The sequence below is a fragment of the Symphalangus syndactylus genome, chromosome 1 (assembly GCF_028878055.3).
Source record: "Symphalangus syndactylus isolate Jambi chromosome 1, NHGRI_mSymSyn1-v2.1_pri, whole genome shotgun sequence".
Lineage (NCBI taxonomy): Eukaryota > Metazoa > Chordata > Mammalia > Primates > Hylobatidae > Symphalangus > Symphalangus syndactylus.
This window is the reverse complement of record NC_072423.2, coordinates 16,940,419-16,963,178: the sequence shown is the minus strand read 5'-3', so window position 1 is coordinate 16,963,178 and position 22,760 is coordinate 16,940,419. Positions and strand designations below refer to the sequence as shown.

At 37.6% G+C, this 22,760-nt stretch overlaps 1 protein-coding gene across 1 annotated transcript in view; it reads left to right on the top strand.

The window, feature by feature from the left end:
* DOK6 (docking protein 6) overlaps positions 1–22,336 on the top strand; it is a 426,698-nt gene extending 404,362 nt beyond the window's left edge. The window contains exon 8 of the mRNA XM_055296826.2: positions 19,909–22,336. Coding sequence (XP_055152801.2) covers positions 19,909–20,048 — 140 coding nt within the window. The 3' untranslated portion in view covers positions 20,049–22,336. The remainder of the gene's footprint in view (positions 1–19,908) is intronic.
* Positions 22,337–22,760: the final 424 nt, after the last annotated feature.

Sequence of the window (22,760 nt, the reverse complement as noted above, 5' to 3'; positions counted from 1 at the left end):
GTATTCATTCTTTCTTTCTCATATATCATGAGATTATTCAGCTCTCCCTATGAAACTATCTAGTTGGTCACTATTACATAAATTATCTCATTAAGACTTGATATGCATTTCATATCAAGGAATGATGGCACTGAAACTTAGCAGAGTCTTACTAAATAATGGGTAAATGTCAAATCCGGCAAAATTTTGAAGGCTCCACCTTTAGCGTGGGAATTGTTAAATATCACTACTTATTGACATTGTCAAGAACTGTGAAGGGCCTGGAATTTTACCCTACTTGTAAGCTAACAAATTAGCCTGCCACAGTTTCATGGATGATGGCAGAAGACATGAGACTGCTGGGTCAGAGACAATGGGCAGTTTATTACTCACAGCAATTGCATTAACGAGGGTATTAGCCTTTTTGATGGTCTCCTGAATCCCAATTCCCAAAAGATGATGTAAAAAGGTTCAGGTGGCACCTGCACATGAAGTAGGTTGTATCACAGGAGGGAAACTACAAGTTTGGGGAACCCCAGTGTTTTATAATAGGCAATAATCCAGCCTGACATTTCCCCCAGAAAGAGACATTATCTTTTTTGTACTGGAATAAACAAATCTTCCTTTGGCTTCAGAGGAAGACCTTTGAAGGCCTATGTTCCTTGACATATCCTCAAAAAGATAATCCAGAACAAGGCAGTCATTGCCTTTGCTCACAAAACATGCAGAAATTCAAAAGACTCATGGAGAACAGTCTATCAATAAACGTTCTTCATTTTCTCACTACATCTGCATCTGTTTACATTTTTTAAAAATACCTTAAATTGTTGTAGTTGTTGGGACCAGTGTGTTATAATGAAGTTATAAAAGTTTTTTAAAAAAAGAAATGGTAATTTCCTTATTCTCACACTTATACCTATAGCATACATTGACAATCACATTTAGCTTTATAGTATTTTTACATTTTTATTTTATAAAGGATTGTCATTTCCCCATGTCAGGATCAGGCTAAATAATTAAAGTACTTTGATTCAACAGGTAATGATTAACAATCAAAAATGTGCAGGGCAAGATGAGACATCTGTACTTCATTTTGTGTTCCACTCTATCTGTGTACACAGGAGTGAGCTGCTGCATCCATTTTTCATAATTTTACTCATTAATATTTATTGAGTGCCTGCTGTGTGCCTGGCATTTCACAAGGCTCCAAAGACACAAAAGCAAATAAGCTTCCTCTTCTCAACTCAGTATAATCTTATAAAGGAGAGACAAAAGCAAGGAGATGAGAGAAGACATAGAGGTATGCAGAGGATGCTAACAGACACAGTGAAGTGGCTTCCAACTCAGGCTGGGCACGATGGTGGGGAAGAGCGTGTAAGGTCTTCCTAGATAAATTCTTAAAGAAAAAATGGTAATTAGCATGGTAGGAGTTGAAGTTCAAATGAGTGTGAGGGCCAGCATTCCTAGTAAAGAAAGAAGCCCATGCCACAGCTCAGAGAGCCTGCTTTTTCTGGAAACTATGTGTAGTTTCTAAGAGGGCCATTAGAGCAGAGGGTGTCAGGATGACACTGGAAGGCTGAGGCTGGAGAAGCACATTTCAAACCACAAAGAGTCCTTAGGAGAAGAAGTGTGTGAGTGTGTGTGTGTGTGTGTGTGTACTTTAAAGACAAAGGAATTAATTGTGAAGCAGGGGTATTCTCCATTCTCTTATATCAGCATCTTCCTGGTGCCTTCCTTCTAGGACTCTGTACTTTTAGCTCCCCTGAGATGCGTTTGAGTTGCTTCACTCATCTCTGTCAAGGTTCTTCTATGATCATTTCATAAGATTTATATTTAGAAAGAACTGTCTACAAAAAAAATAGCATTTACTCTAAAAATACAATTTGTATTTCATTTGCACAAGTTAGAAACTTATGTGTTTGAAGATCAAAAGTTATAATCATTAGATGATAGTGCTACCAACCTGACCTGTGTGTGGTATGTGTTCCAAAAAAAGCAAACAGAAACTTACATCAAACAGCCTTGTTATAGTAGTTATTTTTCTTTTTTTTTAAATTATACTTTAAGTTTTAGGGTACATGTGCACAACATGCAGGTTAGTTATATATGTATACATGTGCCATGTTGGTGTGCTGCACCCATTAACTCATCATTTAACATTAGGTATATCTCCTAATGCTATCCCTCCCCCCTCTCCCCACCCCACAACAGTCCCCAGTGTGTGATGTTCCCCTTCCTGTGTCCATGTGTTCTCATTGTTCAATTCCCACCTATGAGTGAGAACATGTGGTATTTGGTTTTTTGTCCTTGCGATAGTTTGCTGAGAATGATGGTTTTTAAAAAAAAAAATTTTTTTTTGAGACAGGGTCTCACTCTGTTGCCCGGGCTGGAGTGCAGTGGTGTGATCTCAGGTCACTGCAGCCTCAACCTCCTCCTGGGCTCAAGCAGTCCTCCTGCCTGAGCTTCCCAAGTAGCTGAAACCAAGGCACGTGCCACCATGCCAACTAATTTTTGTATTTTTTGTAGAGATGAGGTCTCACCATGTTGCCCAGGCTGGTTTCAAACTCCTAAGCTCAAGTGATCCTCCCACCTTGGCCTCCCAAAGTGCTAGGATTACAGGTGTTAGCCACTGCGCCCAGTGTCCTTTAAATTTTTAACAAAAATCGTTTACAAACCACTTCAAACCCATTCACTGTCATGACCCCTTGTGAATCCAGGCTGAAGTGTTAATGAACACCAAAATGGTAGTTATTAAAGGAGATTGGTACCACCCTGTCCTGAGAAAGCCACTTTAAATTGAGGCTCTGCAGGACTGAATGAAGTTAAGACTGAGAGGAGTTATATCCAGGGTATGATTCTTTTAGTCTTAGTCTTGAAAAATTACAAATGACCATTCATTTCAACTTCAACTGCTTTTGTACTTAGAAAAATCTCACAATTCAAACTATTTTTCTAAATTTCTTTCTAGTGTTACTTAATGCTTATCTATTTCCTTATTTCTCAAGGTCTTTGTAATTTCTTTTCATCTATAATGTAGACAGAGAACATAAACTAATATGTTTCTCCAAAGAGCTACCCAAATTTCCCAGTACCGGAAGTTTTTTTCAGATTTGATAGAGGTACAGAGTCTTGTGTGCAGGCTTAGAGACAAAAAGATTCCAACAAACATAAACTGTTTCTGTCTTTGATTTAGTAAGATTTAGAAAAACTTAATTTATGTGACTTACCAATTTGCATTAAGTCAATGTTATTAATTATGTAAACATAAATGGTTTACATTAAAATACTCTTATCTTCTACTGCAGTAGTGAGAGCACAGAGTGAATTTAGGAACATTAGCCAACCCATTGTCATCGATGTAATCTAAGAACATTGCAAATGGTTTATCAATCATAACTTCTTTTTTTTTTTTTGAGACGGAGTCTTGCTCTGTCACCCAGGCTGGAATGCAGTAGCGCAATCTCGGCTCACTGCAACCTCTGCCCCCTGGGTTCACGCCATTCTCCTGCCTCAGCCTCCTGAGTAGGTGGGACTACAGGTGCCCACCACCATGCCCAGCTAATTTTTTTGTATTTTTTAGTAGAGACAGGGTTTCACCGTGTTAGCCAGGATGGTCTCGGTCAATCATAACTTCTATTCAAGATTTAACTTTCTATTCTATTAAATGATTATTACTCATAAAACAAAACAGAAACACTAATGTTTCTGACTTTCACAATTATGAAATGAAAGTAAAACATAAAGAGATAACAAATGTTTGGGAAAAAATATTCTTATAGTCAAGTACATATAAAATACAAATAATTCAGATTACGCTGTGCTCTTTTGAAAATCTTGTAACTGTGTGGCATTAAAAAAAAAAGCATGACGCTTGCCTTGCACCTTTGCCTGTAAAATATGCTTTTAGTTGCAAAATATTGTCCTTTTCCCCAATCACTGTGCTGTATGGCAGTGTTAACATTTTGGAGGTCAGTGAAGAGTTTTGAGCTGGTAGCCTGAGTTCCACCATTACTGTCTGTGTACTTCACTGTCCTCATCTAAGAATGAGGATGAGAGCACCTCTCCTGTAGGCCTATCAGGTATATTAAGTAAATTGACATAAATGGGATGTCTGACACTGTTAGTGCTCACTAAGCTTTCAGTATTATCATGAGCCTAGCACTCTGCTACTGGATATGTGATTATGTTTGACCCAAAGTAAGCTGGAAAGTGCTAGGACTGGCCTTGGCATCTGTACTCTCAGCCTTTTCCCTATCCTGCAGGTTTTCAGTTCCATCAGAACATGGACCAGAATATTGTAAAGTAGCAGTTACTCTGAACATACTTTTTTAGCCAAAAACATTAGTATTTAATATGAAAAATAATTCATAAAAATATATCTCAAATATGTTCTTCCAATTAATTAAAAATTAAAGAATAATAAGGGGTTAAGATGACACTTTTTATTGCTGCCCGCTGGCAGAGTGGCATCATGGCTAATAAGAGTTGCTAAACCCACCTAGAAAAGTGTTCTCCTAAAACATGAGGAATGTCAAGAAAATTCCTTCTTTCTCCTACAATCTTGACTCCATTTTCATGAATCTCAGATCTCTTACTTTCTATTGGGATGGTTACAATACTAGTAGAAACATATTGCAATATCCAGTCCAGTAGGTGTTACTAACTAGAAAATTATTTAGATTTCAGATTTCTAGGTTCTGAAATTATTGCATGGTTTATTCATTGTATAATTCAGACGTTAGAATCATGAACTTAACTGTAATAAATAATCAGAGATTTTTCTCAGTAAGAATAAACTTTCTCAACTCCCTATCATACCCACCCCTTCTGGTTCCATTCTTATATAGATCTATGTCCACAATTCTCAACTCTCCTATTGGATGCTAGAGGATTACAATTTGCTGCAGAAAATGGGAATTGTTACTAAACCCTGAGAAATGCAAAAGAAACCAGAAGCTTCTTTTTTTTTTTTTTTTTTTTTTTTTTGAGACGGAGTCTCGCTCTGTCCCCCAGGCTGGAGTGCAGTGGCGCGATCTCGGCTCACTGCAAGCTCCGCCTCCCGGGTTCATGCCGTTCTCCTGCCTCAGCCTCCCGAGTAGCTGGGACTACAGGCGCCCGCCAACACGCCCGGCTAATTTTTTGTATTTTTTTAGTAGAGACGGGGTTTCACCGTGTTAGCCAGGATGGTCTCGATCTCCTGACCTCGTGATCCGCCCGCCTCGGCCTCCCAAAGTGCTGGGATTACAGGCTTGAGCCACCACGCCCAGCCCAGAAGCTTCTTTTTAATCTCTGTACTAGTCTTGCATAAAAAAATTGTTTGATCTAGGGATAAATTGTTACTCATCAGATATAGTATAGTGGAAACAGAGTTGAAAACAGCTACTTGGTAGTCCCACTGAATGAGCTTCCAAACCATAAATCTGATCCAATCACTCACTTTCTTAAAATCATTCAAAAGCTTCCTATCACCTATTAGAAAAAATTATCCAATCTGGTAGAGTATAACAAACTTTCCATGACTGATTCCCTCTCCATTCCCAATCTCATCTGCTACTACTTGCCATTTGGATTTGGGTCTAATTCATAATGCTGAAACATAAAAAGTTTTAAAGCCATGACCATTTGGACATTGTAGCCTTATAACAGTGACAGGGCTTGCAGTGAGCCAAGATAGAGCCACTGCAGTCTGGCCTGGGCGAAAGAGTGAGACTCCATCTCAAAAAAAAAAAAAAAGAGTGACAAAGGGAATATTTACAAATATAAAAGTCAAAATTTTGTTCCTGATCATCAGAATGCTTCCCAGATCTCTGAAAAATTAATCTAATCAGTTATCAGAAAGAAAAGCCCTAGGCAAACTTCTTCTTTGGTAATTCATTTTGATAATTACATATCAAACTTCTAGAAAGTAAGATGAAAATTCAGATTTTTATCGAGTTAAGCAAATTTTTTCAACACATATCGTCAAAGTCATTTCAGAAGTCCTTGGACTAAATGCAAGCTTAACCTTATATCCACCACAGAATAAAATTGTGCTACATTATATGAATGCCAGATAGTAAATTTTAAATAATTTCGTGATGTTTCTCATATGTAGCCTGAACTTGTACGCAACATTCAATAATTTTGTCTATACTATTTCTTTTGTAAATATATCATGCAGAGAAGTCTCTTTCTCATGAAAATGTGTTTTCTTGCATTCATTTAATTTTTTAGAAAAGAATTATAGCAAAATTTTCAAGTTTTTTCTTAATATATCATTTTAAGAACTATAAACTTATAAGTATTATTCTTGTTATTGATTTGTAGGACATTAATGTGGTGTTTCAGTAAATTTCTTTAAATAGCTCACTTTATAGTTCAGATCTCTATCTAAACGGGGAATACTGTACTTCATCATCCTGAATAGTTCCTTGATTATTAAAACTCTCTAATAATATGTTCAGAAATTTAAACAAAGATACTTTAATATAATATTCTTTATAACTGAGCCTTTGAAAATAGCAATGAAATATTTATAGTTTAAAAATTAAATACCTGAATTTTTCATTATGAAATATTTTCCCATTCCTCTTGTTAATTAACGTTAGTGAATTTTTATTTCATGTATTCTCCAGTCTTTATATAATGTTTTCACTTAGATTATGCCATTTTAACATTTACCATTTTACTGGCTGTCACAGATTGCTTATAAACTTCATAATTATTCAAATGAATTATCTATTTGCTAATGGTAAAGAATTCCTCTAAGCTTTGCAGAGATCGCAGTTGTAGAAAATTAATATCTCACTAGGTAATTACAATAATTAAAATACAAGAGAAATTAAATGCAAGCAACAGAAACAAATGAATGCTACATTGACTAAAATAAGAGATATAAGACTATTTTTATTATGGAAAATTTATAAAATAGCTATGAAAATATAATTCTATTTGAATCAAATTAAACCATCTTCAAGACAAATCAAATTATTATAAACTACATTATATTCACTATATTTTAGTGTTGTTAACCTACCAGTCTTTTTATAACTGTGGGCTGAGCACCACATAAAATTAAATGATAGGCAGTTTTCCCATTCAAATATTTCTATCTAAGTTTTAAAGATATAAGTAAAGAATAGTTGCATGTCCACTTATGAGATAAACAAAAAAGAACCACAGCTTTGAGATGAAAGTCCCATTATTAGTAGCAATACATTTATATATTATATATATATATATATTATATATATATATAGTATGTACGTTAGAGAAAGGAGAGGGAGAGAGTGAAGGGAGAAGGGGAATAAAAGCATTTATAAATTAACAGTTGGGTAATAGAATGTTTTTTAATTCTGTAAATCTCAAAGATGAGGTTAAGGAAATCACAAATCTCCCACATAGTAAAGCGGCAAAAAGGAGAGTGAAAATAGACAAGATAAGAAAAGTGCCAGATCAGTATAGCACTTGAACATATAATTAAGAAATGATCCAGAAAAAGAGAACAGAGGTGGAAAAGAGGGAGAGAAAACAGAGAAATGGAAGGAAATAATTAACAGGAAATTATTTTAATAATTCTAAATATTTCTTGGAAATGAGAGACTTTGGTTCCTTAATTAAAAAAAAAAAAATACAGCTTTTCATCCTGAAGCTTAAAACACTGGAAACAAAGAGACGTTTCTAAAAATTCTAAACAGGACAAAAACTAACACTATTGTTATATAATATTATCCTGGACCATTATGTACTAACTCATTTAATACATGATTCTATTAGTAGAAACTATTATGATTGCCATTGTACAGCTGAGGAACTTGAGGGAAAGAGTGAAGAATTTTCCGGATGTCACCCAGCTAGTAAGTAGTGGAGCTGGAAGTCAAACCAAGTAGTCTTCTTTTAGAGTTTATACTATTAACCATTACACAATATAGGAATCCTTAATTTAGGGTGAGAACCAAGATAAATTCCCAATGAATTAAAGAGCTAAAGTTAGAAGAAATTTATGAAAGTATTAAGAAGAAAGGAGAAAATATTTTAATATTACTGCATTGAAGAAAGACTTGTTATCAAGACACAAAACCCAGAAAACACAAAGACAGATTTGACCACAAAAAATTAAATACTTCCTGTAGGAAAAAAAAGGAAATTAACTAAACAATGAGGTGCAATCTTTTGTATTCAACTTGGAAAAAAGATTTTTAAAAATCTAATAATATTCATATCTATCTAATGTTAAGAAAGAAAGTACTTTTATATCCATTAGGTGGGAATGTAAATTAGTGCAATGCAATTTGACAGTTTATATCAGAAACCTAGTGACATATAACAGCCATTAAATTAAAAAATAATTTTTTTGACAATTTGAAGAATCAGAAATTACATGCCATATTTAATCATTGCATGTAATTTTAAGCCAAATTATATAATTTCACAAACAAGTGCAAATACCTCCCAGAGAAAAGGCCAAGAAAATAATTGTTCCAACGTCCATACCCACTAAATTATGTACATTAATTATGTTCAGTTTTTGTTACCAATTATACCTCAATGAAGCTGGAAGAAAAAAATCCCTAGAAAAAGAAAAGATGTCATGAATTAATGTCTCCTGATTCATTTTGATTCTTATAGCTTGTTATAGACTATTATAGACTATAGACTTCACTCCCCATTTCTCAAATGTGCTGAACATGAGCCTGGACACCCCCAACAAATCTACTGAAGATCACAAAGCTATTGAGACCCTGAGATCTCCAAAGGAATTCCAGAAGCACTCTAGGAGAGCACAATGATCAAATCATAACCATACCAGTCTGGTTTGACTTATAATTAAAACAAATTAAGTAAAATTCAGATACAGTTTATAGAAAAGATGTTGGCAATAAGTCCTAGTATTGCTAAGCATAATTAATACATGGTATATTGATTTTATATCCTGCAACTTTAGTAAATTTGTGTACCACCGCTAAGAGTTTTTTAGTGGAGTCTTTAGATTTTTCTAAGACCAAAAATACATAGGTTGACTCCCCAAACCCACATACGACTGTATTTAAAGATAAGATGTTTAAAGAGATAAGTAAGGTAAAATGAGATCATATGGGTAGAACCTCATCTGATACAACTGGTGTTCTTATAAGAAAAGGAGATTAGGACACTGACATGCTCACACACAGAGGAAAGGCCATGTGAGGACACAGCACAAAGACGGCCATCTGCAAACCAAGGAAAGAGGCCTCAGAAGAAAGCAACCCTGTCAACACCTTGATCTTGAACTTCCAGCCGATAAAACTTTAAGAAAATAAATGTGGCTGAAGCTACCCAGTCTGTAGCATTTTATTATGGCAGCCCCAGCAGACTAAGACATAGCTTTACTTGTTTGAATTGTTTTTTGTTCTTCAGCAACACACTTCACCATTTTGAAGGTATGTGAATGAAGTCTTAAGGCACTGAGTTGTGAAAATTGACATTACTTCTTCTCTGAAGCTATGCTGTATCCCAAAGTGACCCACGTGTTTAAAGAGCTTCTATAAGGAAAAGTAGAACATGTTAAGGGCAATGCTTTGGCTTCTGTTTCCAGGAAACCTAGGTCTGACTTCTGCACTATCCAGCTTGGCGAGTTGTTAAATACCTCTCGGCCTCTATTTTTTTTTTTTCCACATGTAAAACGAAGATATGTGTATGAGTAAGGGTTTTCCAGAGAAATAGAACCAGTGGAATACATATAGATGTATAAGAGGAGATCTATTATGGGAATTGGCTCACCTTATTATGGAGGCCAAGAAGTTCCATGATCTGCCATCTGCAAGCTGGAGACCCAAAAGAGCCAGAAGTGAGACACGGTCCAAGTCTGAAGGCTTGAGAACCAGGAAAACCAATGGTGTAAGTCCCATAGTCCAAAGGCCTGGAGCTCTGATGTCTGAGGGCAGAAGAAGATGGATGTTCCAGCTCAAACAGTGAGAAAATGTGCCATTCCTCCTCTTTCTGTTCTATCCAAATGGACTGGATGATGCCTGCCCATATTGGTGAGGGCAGATTTTCTTTACTTAGTCTACTGATTCAGATGCTAACCTCCCCTCAAATACCTACACAGACACACTCAGAAATAATGTTTCACCAGCTATCTGGGCATTCTTTAACCCATTCCTGTTGACACATAAAAGCCATCACAATATGCAATCTCACTGTACAGAGTTGATATGAGGATTTTTAAAAATATGATTTCTAAGGTACTTAGCACTGGATCTACATGGAAATATATGCTCAACGAACAGTGGTTATTATATTATGGCTTTTCCACATCACTGTCTTTATGGATTGAAGCCATTGATCCTCATTCCCCATTTCTCAAATGTGCTGAACATGAGCCTGGACACCCCCAACAAATCTACTTAAGATCACAAAGCTATTGAGACCCTGAGATCTCCAAAGGAATTCCAGAAGCACTCTAGGAGAGCACAATGATCAAATCATAACCATACCAGTCTGGTTTGACTTATAATTAAAACAAATTAAGTAAAATTCAGATACAGTTTATAGAAAAGATGTTGGCAATAAGTCCTAGTATTGCTAAGCATAATTAATACATGGTATATTGATTTTGTATCCTGCAACTTTAGTAAATTTGTGTACCACCTCTAAGAGTTTTTTAGTGGAGTCTTTAGATTTTTCTAAATATAAGATCATAACGACTTCAAACAAGGATAATTTGACTTCTTTTACAACTTGGATGCCCTTTCTTTCTTTTGCATAATTGCTCTGACTAGGGCTTCTAGTACTATGTTGAATAAAAGTGGTAAAAGTGGGCATTCTTGTTTTGTTCCAGTTCTTAGTGAAAAGGCTTTCAATTTTTCCCCATTCAGTATGATATTGGCTGTGGGTTTGTCAAAAATAGCCCTTATTTGGTTGAGATATTATAAAATTACAATTACCCCATTCGTTGAGGGTTTTTATAATGAAGCGATGTGGAATTTTATCAAGTGCTTCTATAGCATCTATTAAAATGATCATCTAGTTTTAGTTTTAGTCCTTGATTTTCTTGATGTAATGTATCATGTCTATTGATTGTTAAACCATCTTTGTATCCTGAAGATGAATCCCACTTGATTAAGGTGAATGATCCCTTTAATGTGTTAATTCTATTTGCTACTATTTTGTTGAGAATTTTTGTATCTATGTTCATCAGAGATATTGGCCTGTAGTTTTCTCTTTTTTTCTATCTTTTTCTGGTTTTAGTATCAGAGTCATACTTGCCTCATGGAGTAGGTTTGGAAGTATTATCTCCTCTTCAATTTTTTGAAATAGTTTGAGTAAAACTGGTATTACTTCTTTACATGTTAGGCAAAGGTTAGCAGTGATTCCACTAGGTCCTGGGCTTTTCTTTGGTGGAAGACTTTTATTACTCCTTCAATCTCATTATTCATTATGGCCTGTCAGTAGTGTTTCTATATGCTAACAGCAAACAATCTGAAAAAAAATAAAGACAGCAATTTCATTTACAATGGCTACAAAATATAAAGAAAACAATTTCATTTATAATAGCTATTAATACAAATATAATACCTAAGAATAAATTTAACCAAAGAAGTGAAACATCTTTACAACAAGGAACACTATAAAATACTGATGAAAGAAATTGAAGAGTACAAAAAAATGGAAAGATATTCCATGTTCATGAATTGGAAGAATAAATATTGTTAAAATGTCCATACTACCCAAAGCAATCTACAGATTCGATGCAATCCCTATCAAAATACCAGTAGCATTCTTCACAGAAGTAGAAAAGACAATTCTAAAATTCACATGGTACCACAAAAGACCCCAAATAACTAAAGCTATCCTGAGCAAAAAGAACAAAGCTGGAGACATCACATTATCCAATTTCAAATTAAACTACAATGGTATAGTAACAAAAACAGCATGGTACTGGCAAAAAAACAGAAACACAGAACAATGGAAAGAGTTGAGGACCCAGACATAAATCCATGCGCTTACAGCCAACTCATTTTTAACAAAGATGCTGAGAGCATACCTTAAAGAAAGGACAGTCTGCTTAATAAATGGTGCCGAGAAAACTGGTTATTTATACACAGAATTAAACTAAATTCCCATCTTTCACCACATATAAAAATAAACTCAAAATGGAGTAAAGATTTAAATGTAATACCTAAAACTTGAGACTATTAAAAGAAAATATTGGGGAAATGCTACAGGACATTGGTCTGGACAAAGATTTTGGGGAGTAAGACCACAAAAGCACAGGAAACAAAAGCAAAATAGACAAATGGTATTATATCATGCTAAAAAGCTTCTGCACGCAAAGGAAAAAAAGCTAACAAATCAATGAGATGACCTAAAGAATGGGAGAAGATATTCCTAAACTATTGATTTGACTAGGGATTAATAACCAGAATATATAAATAACTCAAACAACTCAGTAGCAAAAAAATAGCAAAATGTAAAAGTAAGCAAACTCCTGAACAGATATTTCTCAAAATAAGATATACAAGTGGCAATCATTAGACAAATGCAGATCACAACTACAGTGGGATATTATCTCACCCCACTTAGACTGTTATCAAAAAGACAAACAATAACAAATGCTGTCAAGGATGTGGAAAAGGGGAATGCTCACATAGAGTTGGTGGGAATGTTAAGTAGTACAGCTATTATGGAAAATAAAATGGAGATTTCTCAGAAAAACTAGCAATCCCACTTCTAGGTACATATCCAAAAGAAAGGAAATTAGTTTGTCAAGGAGATATTTGCATTCCCATGTTTATTGCAGCACCATTTACAATAGCCAAGATATAGAATCAACCTATGTCCATAAACAGATGAATGGATAAAGAAAATGTGGTACATATAAACAATGGAATGCTATTCATCCATAAGAAAGAATGAGATCCTGTCATTTGCAGTGACTTGGATGGAACTAGGGTCATTATGTTAAGTGAAATAAGCCAGGCACAAAAAGACAAATATTACATGTTCCCACTAGTATGTGAGAGCTGAAAAAGTGGATCTCATGGAGATAGAGGGTAGAATGGTGGTTTCCAGAGGCTGGGAAGGGAAAGTGGAAGAAGGAGATGAAGTGAAGTTGGTTAATGGAAACAAAAATACAGTTAGATAGAAGGAATAAGTTTCAGTATTCCACAGTATAGTAGATAAATTATAGTTAACAATAATTTATTGTATTTTTCAAATTAGCTAGAAAAGAAGAACTCCAATATGTCCAACACACAAAAAGAGACAAATGCTTGAGATGATGAATATCCCAATTACACTGACTTCATCATTATGCATTCTATACATGTTCCAGAACATCATGTGTTCTCTCAAAATATATGCAACTGTAAGATATTAATAAAAATATACAAACATACATTTAAATAATAAGTTTATTTATTACAAGATACTGTAGAGAGCCCTGGGTTGCTTCTACTTCCAGTCTAGTTTTCACATTTACTTAACTGCCCAATTATTAGATACTCTGTATGTATTAGTCCGTTTTCACACTGCTATAAAGACATACCCAAGACTGGGTAAGTTATAGAGAGAAGACATTTAATTGACTCACAGTTTTGCATGGCTGGGGAGGCCTCAGGAAAGTTACAATCATGGCGGAAGGGGAAGAGTCACATCTTCCTTGGCCACAGGCAAGAGAGAGCAAATGAGCAAAACAGGAACTTGCCAAACACTTATAAAACCATTAGATCTCGTGAGAACTCACCCACTATCACAAGAACAGCATGGGGGAAACCAACCCCATAATCCAGTCACCTCCCATCAGGTCTCTCCCTCAACACTTGGGGATTAAAATTCAAGATGAGATTTGGGTGAGGACGGAAAGCCTAACCATATCACTATAAGAAGCTTCTGGGCCGGGGCGCGGTGGCTCACGCCTTAATCCCAGCACTTTGGGAGGCCAAGGTGGGTGGATCACGAGGTCAGGAGATGGAGACCATCCTGGCTAACACGGTGAAACCCCGTCTCTATTAAAAAACACACAAAAAAATTAGCCGGGTGTGGTGGCGGGTGCCTGTGGTACCAGCTACTGGGAGGCTGAGGCAGGAGAATGGCGTGAACCCGGGAGGCAGAGCTTGCAGTGAGCCGAAATCGCACCACTGCACTCCAGCCTGGGCGACAGAGCGAGACTCTGTCTCGAAAAAAAAAGCTTCTGGCCCCCAATTCATTGCAGTAAGAGCCTGTGAAATAAATGGGCTCTCTTCTGTATGCAAGTCCTTCCTTCCATTCTGTCCTCCACCATCCATCCATGCTTACATCTGCAGCCTGCCTGCTCCGTTTTCCTCTAACGGCTAGAAGCTACTTGTTAAAGGATGACAGCGTCTCCTCTGTGTCTATCTAGGCCCAACTGTTAATGCTTTGACTCTGGGCTGCTTGTGTCTTCATCAGATGACTTTGTTATTTATTTATCACATCGTTTGTTGTTTTCTTTGTTATTTATAGGGACAATACCCTTTTATCTCCCCCAGATTCTAACAAAGTAATAAAACACATCAATACAAACTATTAAATAGCTTTACCAGGCCCATTGTCTTTTACCAATTAATACTACAAGTTTTATGCCTTGGGATCTTTCTGACTTCCTACAAAAACAATTTCCTTCATAGTGTATATCAAGAATAAAATCAGTGTTATTAAGATAAAAATTCAGAGACTAGCCAAAAGGGAGCCCTGGTTGGTCATTCTGTGTCAGCAACAGTGCATTTCTTAAGTCCTCAGGAAAGAGGATATTCACAATGTGCCGTCAGTCTCCATTTTTTCTTCCATTCATAATGTGCATCTCTGGTCTTGATTTCAATTTGATTGTTATTTTCTACTGAATTTGTGGTCCTTCTAGTTCATTACTGGTTTGGATTTTTTATGATACAGCAGGGAAGCTTCTTTTTAAGGCTAGAGTGGTTTTGCTTTTATTGTGTGATACTCGTGAGTTCCTGGAATTAGAGAGAGGGTCATATAATTTTGGCAGAATAAAGCAAATGTTTTAAATGTCTCTGTAGCCAATATATTTTCTTATTTATGGAATGGGACTACATTTCTAGGGCATGTATACATACCCTAGTGAGAAGCTGGCAGGTAGTGGTGGTATGAGTGTCACTTCAGAGTATACTTGAACCTACGAGATAAATGTGATATAGTTTTTTTTCCCCCCAGATTGTCAACATTACCTAGATATATGGGTAGAAAATAGTATTTTCTATTAAAACAAACATGAATACACAATAGCTTAGAAAAGGTAAGAGGACTTTTAAAATAAACCAATAACCATTAACAATTTTATTGCTTTTAAATTGCAGCATCCCTTAGATTCCAAAGGTACATATTTGCCTTATTTGTCTTTAGTGGGTGATCTGGAGGAAAAGTTTAGGAAGCATTTAACTAGAGTCCTTGTGTAGTGTGATGAGCAAGTCTATTGCATTGAGTTTTTAATTTAAGCCACAAAGTTGATTTTTATTTTGTTTTGCTTCCATCAACACTGTCTAGGGGCATAATTCAAAGGAACATTGAAAAAATGCTTAATTATTTCTCTTTTATTCTCATACTCATTGTTGCCAAAATCAGACAGCATTTACAAAACCTTCATATATAGAGTACTGATTGAGGTATGCTATTTTTGTAATATGTATTAAATAGCATCATTTGTGAATTATCTGTAAAGAAATGGTTGCAGTAAGAAAAATCATAATTTAATTTCTAATTAGACTAGAAATTCTTCACAGAGGAGGTGAAGAAAGCGATGCTGACCTTGAGGGGGAAAATATTCTAAGTATGTCATAGTGAATGTCTTAGTCTTTTTTGTGTTGCTATAACGGAATACCACAGACTAGGTAATTAATAAGAAAAGAAATGTATTTATTACAGTTCTTGAGACCGGGAAGTCCAATATTGAGGGGCCCACATCTAGTGAGGTCCTTCTTCTTGCATCATCCTGTGGTGGAAGGCTGAGGGGCAAGACAGGATGAGACAGCAAGAAGGAGCGGAATTCACTTTTATAGCAAAGCCACTTCTGTCATAATTAACCCACTTCTGTGGCAATGAAATTCACCTATGCATGATGACGGAGCCCTCATAACCTAATTACCTCTTATTAGGCCCCACTGCCCAACACTGTTGCATTGAAAATTAAGCTCTCAACACATTAACTTTGGAGGACAAATTTGAACCATACCAGTGAGAGACAGCATATTGAGATGGTGGAGAAAGCATAGGTGTTGAGCAAAAAAGAAAAAAAAAGTGCAAGAATATCACCCCTTTAGTGCAGAAAAAAGAAAATTAACATTTATTGCATATCTATCATACTAGGTGTCTCCTGTATGTTGTTTCATTTAAATCCTGAAAATACCTCGGGAAACTATATTCTCTCCATGCAGAAAAAATGAGGCTCCAAAAGCCATGGAAGAACTCAAGTCTGTCTGTTTCAAAAGCCCATGGTAGTGGAGGGGTTTGCACACCGTGCAGGGGAAGTTATTTGTGATTATTGAAGTGACATGTACAGTTTTATAACATGCTCTTCTAAGCCCCATTGTCTTTCCTCTTTGACCCTGTATAGCACTGGCTGTATGGACTCTTGATTTGATGTTTATTGTTGTCTGTCTTTGACCATCATTCAGAACAGCATGTGGACTCTAAAAGTCATACTTTCACACTTTGTCTTTCCTGTGGAGCCTTGAATTTTTAATAGATGATGGTTAATATTAATCACATGATTGACTTTTTACATCTAAGATTCTAGGATTTAAAAAAACGTGTTAATTAGTAAAGTCTATTTTGAATTTTCTTTTTTTAATTTTTTTATTATAACTTAAGCTTCAGTTCTCAGCCCACGAGTAGTGTGAATTAAAGATGCCTCAGCATTTGTTCTCTTTCAGATATGTCTAAAACTTTAAAAAAAAAAAAAAGGATAAAACCAAGGCCAGGAGCATTATCTTAATCTTATATTTTCTAGCTATCTTATGCTGATAAATGCCAGTATCCCCAATTACAGAAACTATGAATCATCATCTACAGTCAATGGTAAGATGAGACAAAATCATCAAAACTTTTAAGTGCTTTTTCCCATATCAGCTTAGTGTATCAGAACTTTGTCATTTCATCATGCCAAAATGCTACCTCCTTAGGGAGGCCTTTGCTGACCTCCCTAGTTGCCAATCCTATTTGGCGACTACCATGACATGGTGGCAGCACTTAGCACAGATTAACTTATTGATTTAATACTCAAAAGGATCATATAAGCTAAGTGCCACTATACCATCCAGAATTTTTAGATAGGGAAACAAACCCAGAGATGAAGTAATTCTCTTAAGATGGGTTACAAGCTAGGAAGTAGCAGAGGCAACATACATACCTGGTGTTCTAACTCCAGAGATCCTACTTCTAACCTCTAACCACTCCCTTAAAATCTCCCCTGGCCCCTCCCCTAGAGCCTCCCCCAGCTCCTCCCCCTTCCCTAATCCTTTCCCTAGCTGCTCCCCTAGTTCCTCCCCTAATTCTTCCTGCAGCCCCTCCTCTAGTTCCTTTCATGACTACTTCTTTCCCTAGCCCCTCCATTAGCTCCTCTTGCCCTAGCCCCTATCTTAGCTCCCTCCCTAATCCCTCGAACTCCTCCCTAAGCCTCACCCCTAGATCCTCCCATAACTCCTCCCCTAGATTTTCTCCTAACTCCTCCCCTAGCTCCACTCCTAGTCTCTCCCTAACTCCTCCTCTAGCTCCTCCCCATCCCCTCCCGTGTCTCTCCCCTGGTACCTCCCCTAGTCTCTCCCTAGCTCTTCCCCAGTCTCTCCCTAACTCCTCCCCTAGCTTCTCCCCTGAGCCTCATCTCCTTAGCTCCTCCCCTAGTCTCTCCCTAACTCCTCCCCTAGTCCCTCCCCTAGTCTCTCCCTAACCCCTCCCCTAACTCCTCCCCTAGCACTTCCCCTGGTCCTGCCCCAGTCTCTCCCTAGCTCCTCCCATAACTCCTCCCCTAGCCCCTCCCCTAGTCTATCCCATAACCTCCTTCCCTAGTCTCTCCCTAGCCCCTCCCCTAACTCCTTCCCTAGCCCCTCCCCTGGTCCCGCCCCTAACTCCTCTCCTAGCTTCTTTGGTAATCACTACCTTAACCCATCCTTTAACTCTCCTAACTGCTCCCCTCCTCTGCCCTGCTTCATTTTTCCTTCATTATATCATCAGGGTCTTGCAGGAAAGAAGATGCACTCAGCTGAGATTAAAAGAATTTGATGAGGAGGCTGCTTAAAGAGCTGAGGGAACCGATGAGAAAATGCGGACATGCGCAACAGCAGGAAGCATCACCACCCTCAGGCCTGCGGGCCGGGCGAGGAGAACGGGGCAGGACCCTGGGAGAGAGGGAAGGGAGGGACTAGTAGAGCCTCCAGGCACCGTGGGGCAGAAAGTTCTGGAAGCTCAGAGGACTGGCGCCGGCAGAGCCAGGGGCGTGGGGCAGGAGGTGCGAGGGAGAAGCCCCTCTTCTCTTTGATCCACTCTTGGTGAGCCTAGTGCACTTTCCTTGACGTGGACAGCAACAGAATCCAGGACATAGTGAATCTAAAATAACTTTTTTTAATGCAAGATTTTTCTCTCAGTATTTTGACATTTAAGTGGTTCTACCACTAAGTGGTTAAGTGGTTCCGTTTTAATTAGCCTTTTACCACCCAGTTCATTTGAGTTTCCTCCCTGCATCCCAAGCTTCCCACACTGAGAGAGTATTTTCCACGTCGCCAAACACACCTGGCAATAAAATAGGCTGAAAGCGAGTGACATTGCCAAGGACAGAGCCACCTGCAGAGACTGACACAGAGATGGTCGGTGCTCGGTGTTAACAGATTGTCTTCTCTGTGTTCCTTGCCCAAGCGATCAGATAACACACAAATCAGACTCAGCACAGCCCCTCCTTTGGGTAAAATAGAAGCTCTGAAAGAGCATGACTTACTACATCTATTTTTCTTCTCCCTCTAAGCTCATCCATTAGATACAAGTCATTCTCAAGTATGAAGAATAATTGCTGGCTTAAAAAGGATGAGGGGGAAAAACAAACAAAGATGAGGAAACGACTGGAAAGTTCATCAGAAGCCTTACTTAGCATGCATGCATTTCTCTGTACATTGTTAGCATTCTGAAAAGTTTTCGGTAATCACTTCTGTTTTTGGTTTGCAATAGACTATTTCTCATGGTAGGGGTGCAGCTGAACAACCAAAAGCATAGACAGAATTGTCTTTAAATGTATTTTGTATGGAATTTAACTTTTAGGCCATTTTGGTAACCATCGAGCTTAATTGTTTGGGTTAACCATATCGTGAAATGAGTTTAGTGACGGTGACTCACACACCGGCTAGGATATGTCAGAATCTCTACCTCTATCATTGTAAAAGCTTTTTTCCTGATAATTGATGGTTACTGGTTAGGGTAAAGCACAGCTTGCCCGTTCCCAGAGATTTCAAGAAAGTGTGTAATTTGCTTTTATATGCTGAAATTGAGCATAAAGGAAAAGAAAGCAGCTTATAGGCTCTCCATCAAAAACAGCTTTTTCTGGGGAAAAGCTTTTCTGCTTTCATTTCAAAAGTTGAAGAACAGTAGAAGTTTCAGATTCCCTAGAAAATCTACCTAGCTCTCTGGCATCCAGAATTTTTGGCAAAGTACATTTGGAGGAAATATTGAGCTCTGAATACATTTTAACTCATCAAGGATCAAGACAACAAAATGCTCAATTTTTACCAACTTACCTTGAGCTCAGTATTGAGGATATGAAAGCTGCTGCCTTGTTTATTGTTCTTAAAAATATAAATAGATGATAGATAGATAGATAGATGATAGATAGATAGATAGATGATAGATAGATAGATAGATAGATAGATAGATAGATAGATAGATAGATGATAGATAGTCTATCTTTTGTGCTTCTGAATCTGTTTCTCAGTGGAGCTCTCCTTTCTTCCTCTCTAGGTCATGGGTTTGGTTCGTCAAAGATGTCTCGTGCACAGACATTTCCCAGCTATGCCCCAGAACAGAGTGAAGAGGCCCAGCAGCCTTTGTCGCGGTCCAGCAGCTATGGATTCAGCTACAGCTCCAGCCTCATCCAATGACACACAGAGAGCTGCTGTTGACTAGAGAGACAGTCTGTCCTGGACCCGTCTGTGGGGTCATTGCACCCTCTGCCTCCTGGAAGACCAATTGCAGTACAAATTGAAATGGGTCGGCTCTAGCCCCAGTCCCATTGGAAGGTTAAAAACTGGAGTTCTGCTTCCTTGATTCAGTGGCTAAGTCCTTTATTTATTGAATTTCTTTGGGGGAATCTATGTTTTACATAAATAGAATCCAAATCGTATGAACAGTTATTTAAATAAGCAAAATTCTTTGGGTCTGACAGTAACAGAAACCTCAGCACTGGGAAAAGTTGCCCACGCTGGGGTATGCCTGGGTGGTGGGCACCTCTCACTGACCTCACAGCGCAGTCCTCCCAACTGAGCACAGGGTCTGTCCTTAGACATAATGGTGACCCTCCACAAGCTCTGTGGCTTTTAAAGTTTTGACAGGGACAAATACCATAAGCTCTACAAATGACATCATAGCTGCATATAAATAAACCCAGTGACAATTAAAGGAACATGAAATTCAGAACACACTATTAAGCAGGGCCCTGTAGCTCTACTCGTGTGTGTGTGTGTACGTGTGTGTGTGCGTGTGTGTGTGTGTAGACAAATGGATATTGCTATATCCATCTATATATAACAAGTATATATCAAACATGTGCTGAGGGTGACAGGATATGCTCACTTAAATTGTTGAAAACCATAATTTGGTGCATTAAAATTAAGATTGTTATGTTGAATAGCTATTTTTAAAATAGTGCTGTAAAAAAAAGGCTTCTTATTAGCAAAAGTATATGTAATCCAGTCTGTTCCTAACAAGTGTAAGCAACAATGTGAGAAGGGGAACATTCAGAAGCAAAAGAACCAGTCTAGCTGTCCTACACGTCATGTCATACCCTGTCTTTCTGGTGAGTGTTTCCTTGTTGTTGACAATGTTGCTCCCTTTGGCCATCCATCTGAGCTACGTGAGGAGGATTCCATGTGAACACTGATCAGCTTCCATTTAACCTTGAGAGAAAAGAGAGATTCTAAATGAAAAACTCTTTAAGAAAGAAATAATACACGTATAAAAAACTCAGCTATTTTGCAATAAAGAGAAGAACAAAATGGGCACAGGTGGATATCAATATTTAAAATGTCGTAGATGCTGTTCTCAGAAAACCACTGGGGGCTTGTAATTTACTGTATAACCAGAACTTGCAGGGCTTTCTTTTTTCTTTTACTGGACACAGGTTGTCTGAGATTATAAGAAATAAAATAGATCGATAATTTTCATCATCCCTGACACTGATTACAAACCTACAGTGTTTAAAGGGAGGTAGTGATTTCCATGGAAACTGAGTTTGGCTAATTCAGGTCAACAAAGATATATTTGCCCTTAATTTTGGAGTTAAGTAAAAATAAAAATTATCCTGCCTGAATCATCTGATGCTTTGTGCCTAAGATGGTTATGTCTCAAATACTCTAGGGTGGGTTTAAAGAACAGTAAGCTCAGGTCACGCAAGATGAAAACCCAGGTTTTTTTTTTTTTTTCTTAATAGGAAAATTTTTTAAACTATCCAAATTAGTCTGTTGAAAAGGTACCTTTTTTGCTGATCTCTGATGAGTTGTCTTTTCATCCCTATCTGTAGCTTGAGTGCAGATTGACAATTCATTTCAGTGAATTACTACCGAATAAAAGTGGTTCCGGGTCCCTCCTAGATAAATGTGCACTTAACAGCAACTACCTAGGCTTTCCAAATCACTCCACTAGGTATGAAAACCCCATCAAGATACTAATCACAAGAGTTAATGTGGCTGCAAAAAATAATTATCCTAAGCTTTCAGGGATAAAAAGAAAATTACCCAAGTTCTCTGCACTGTGAATTTTGCTGACACAGCGGAGGAGCAGATGACTGATTCCTACAACTGTACAGCCTTCCTTGAAGTCATAGCTTTTGGGGTTAAATACTTGTGAATTTCTTTTGCCATGGCATTTGCTTTTGAAATGCCTTTAGTCAAATACACCAGAGCAACTCCCAGCTGAGACCATTTGAGCACAGTTCCTAGTGGGGCCACATTCAGAGCAAGCCTCTCGCCGGCTCACTCAGTTGAGCTGTTGCTTAGACACCACAAGTTTCTACAAGGGACTTATGGGGAACGGCCCTCAGGGGTCCTGGTTCACATCTCAGCTTTATTCATGTGCTGGAAGCACAAACAGCGAGTCCAGGGCGGGATTCTGCTAATTAGATGAGTCTGCTCTTGTGTCTCTTTCTTAGGAGACAAATACCTGTATGTAATTGCTTCAAGAATTCCATTTGGTTCTGATCATTACCAATGAATATAACTGAAGGAGCACCAAAGATCAGGCATAACCTCAGGCCAGTTCATTCTGAAAATGATGTCGTAAAAAGAGTATGTGTGAGAGAAATCTACTTCCCAAGTTTTTAACCAGATCTCATCTCCATGAGAAGAATGCTATAATCTATCTCATGGTACATTTTTGGAGCTTAATTCTAGCATACTCCTCCAAGTACACTCACAGTTGTAGCTGAGTCAAGACTGCTAAATGAACAGATAGGAGAACTTACATTAGACTCATACACTTGACATGAAGCAGTGTTCATTGTAGTAAAAATGACAAACAGATAACTCTTCTACCAAAGCCAAAGATGGAAAGTCGCTGTACCAGTGTCCTGGAACTTCATAAAATCAATTTCACTGGAG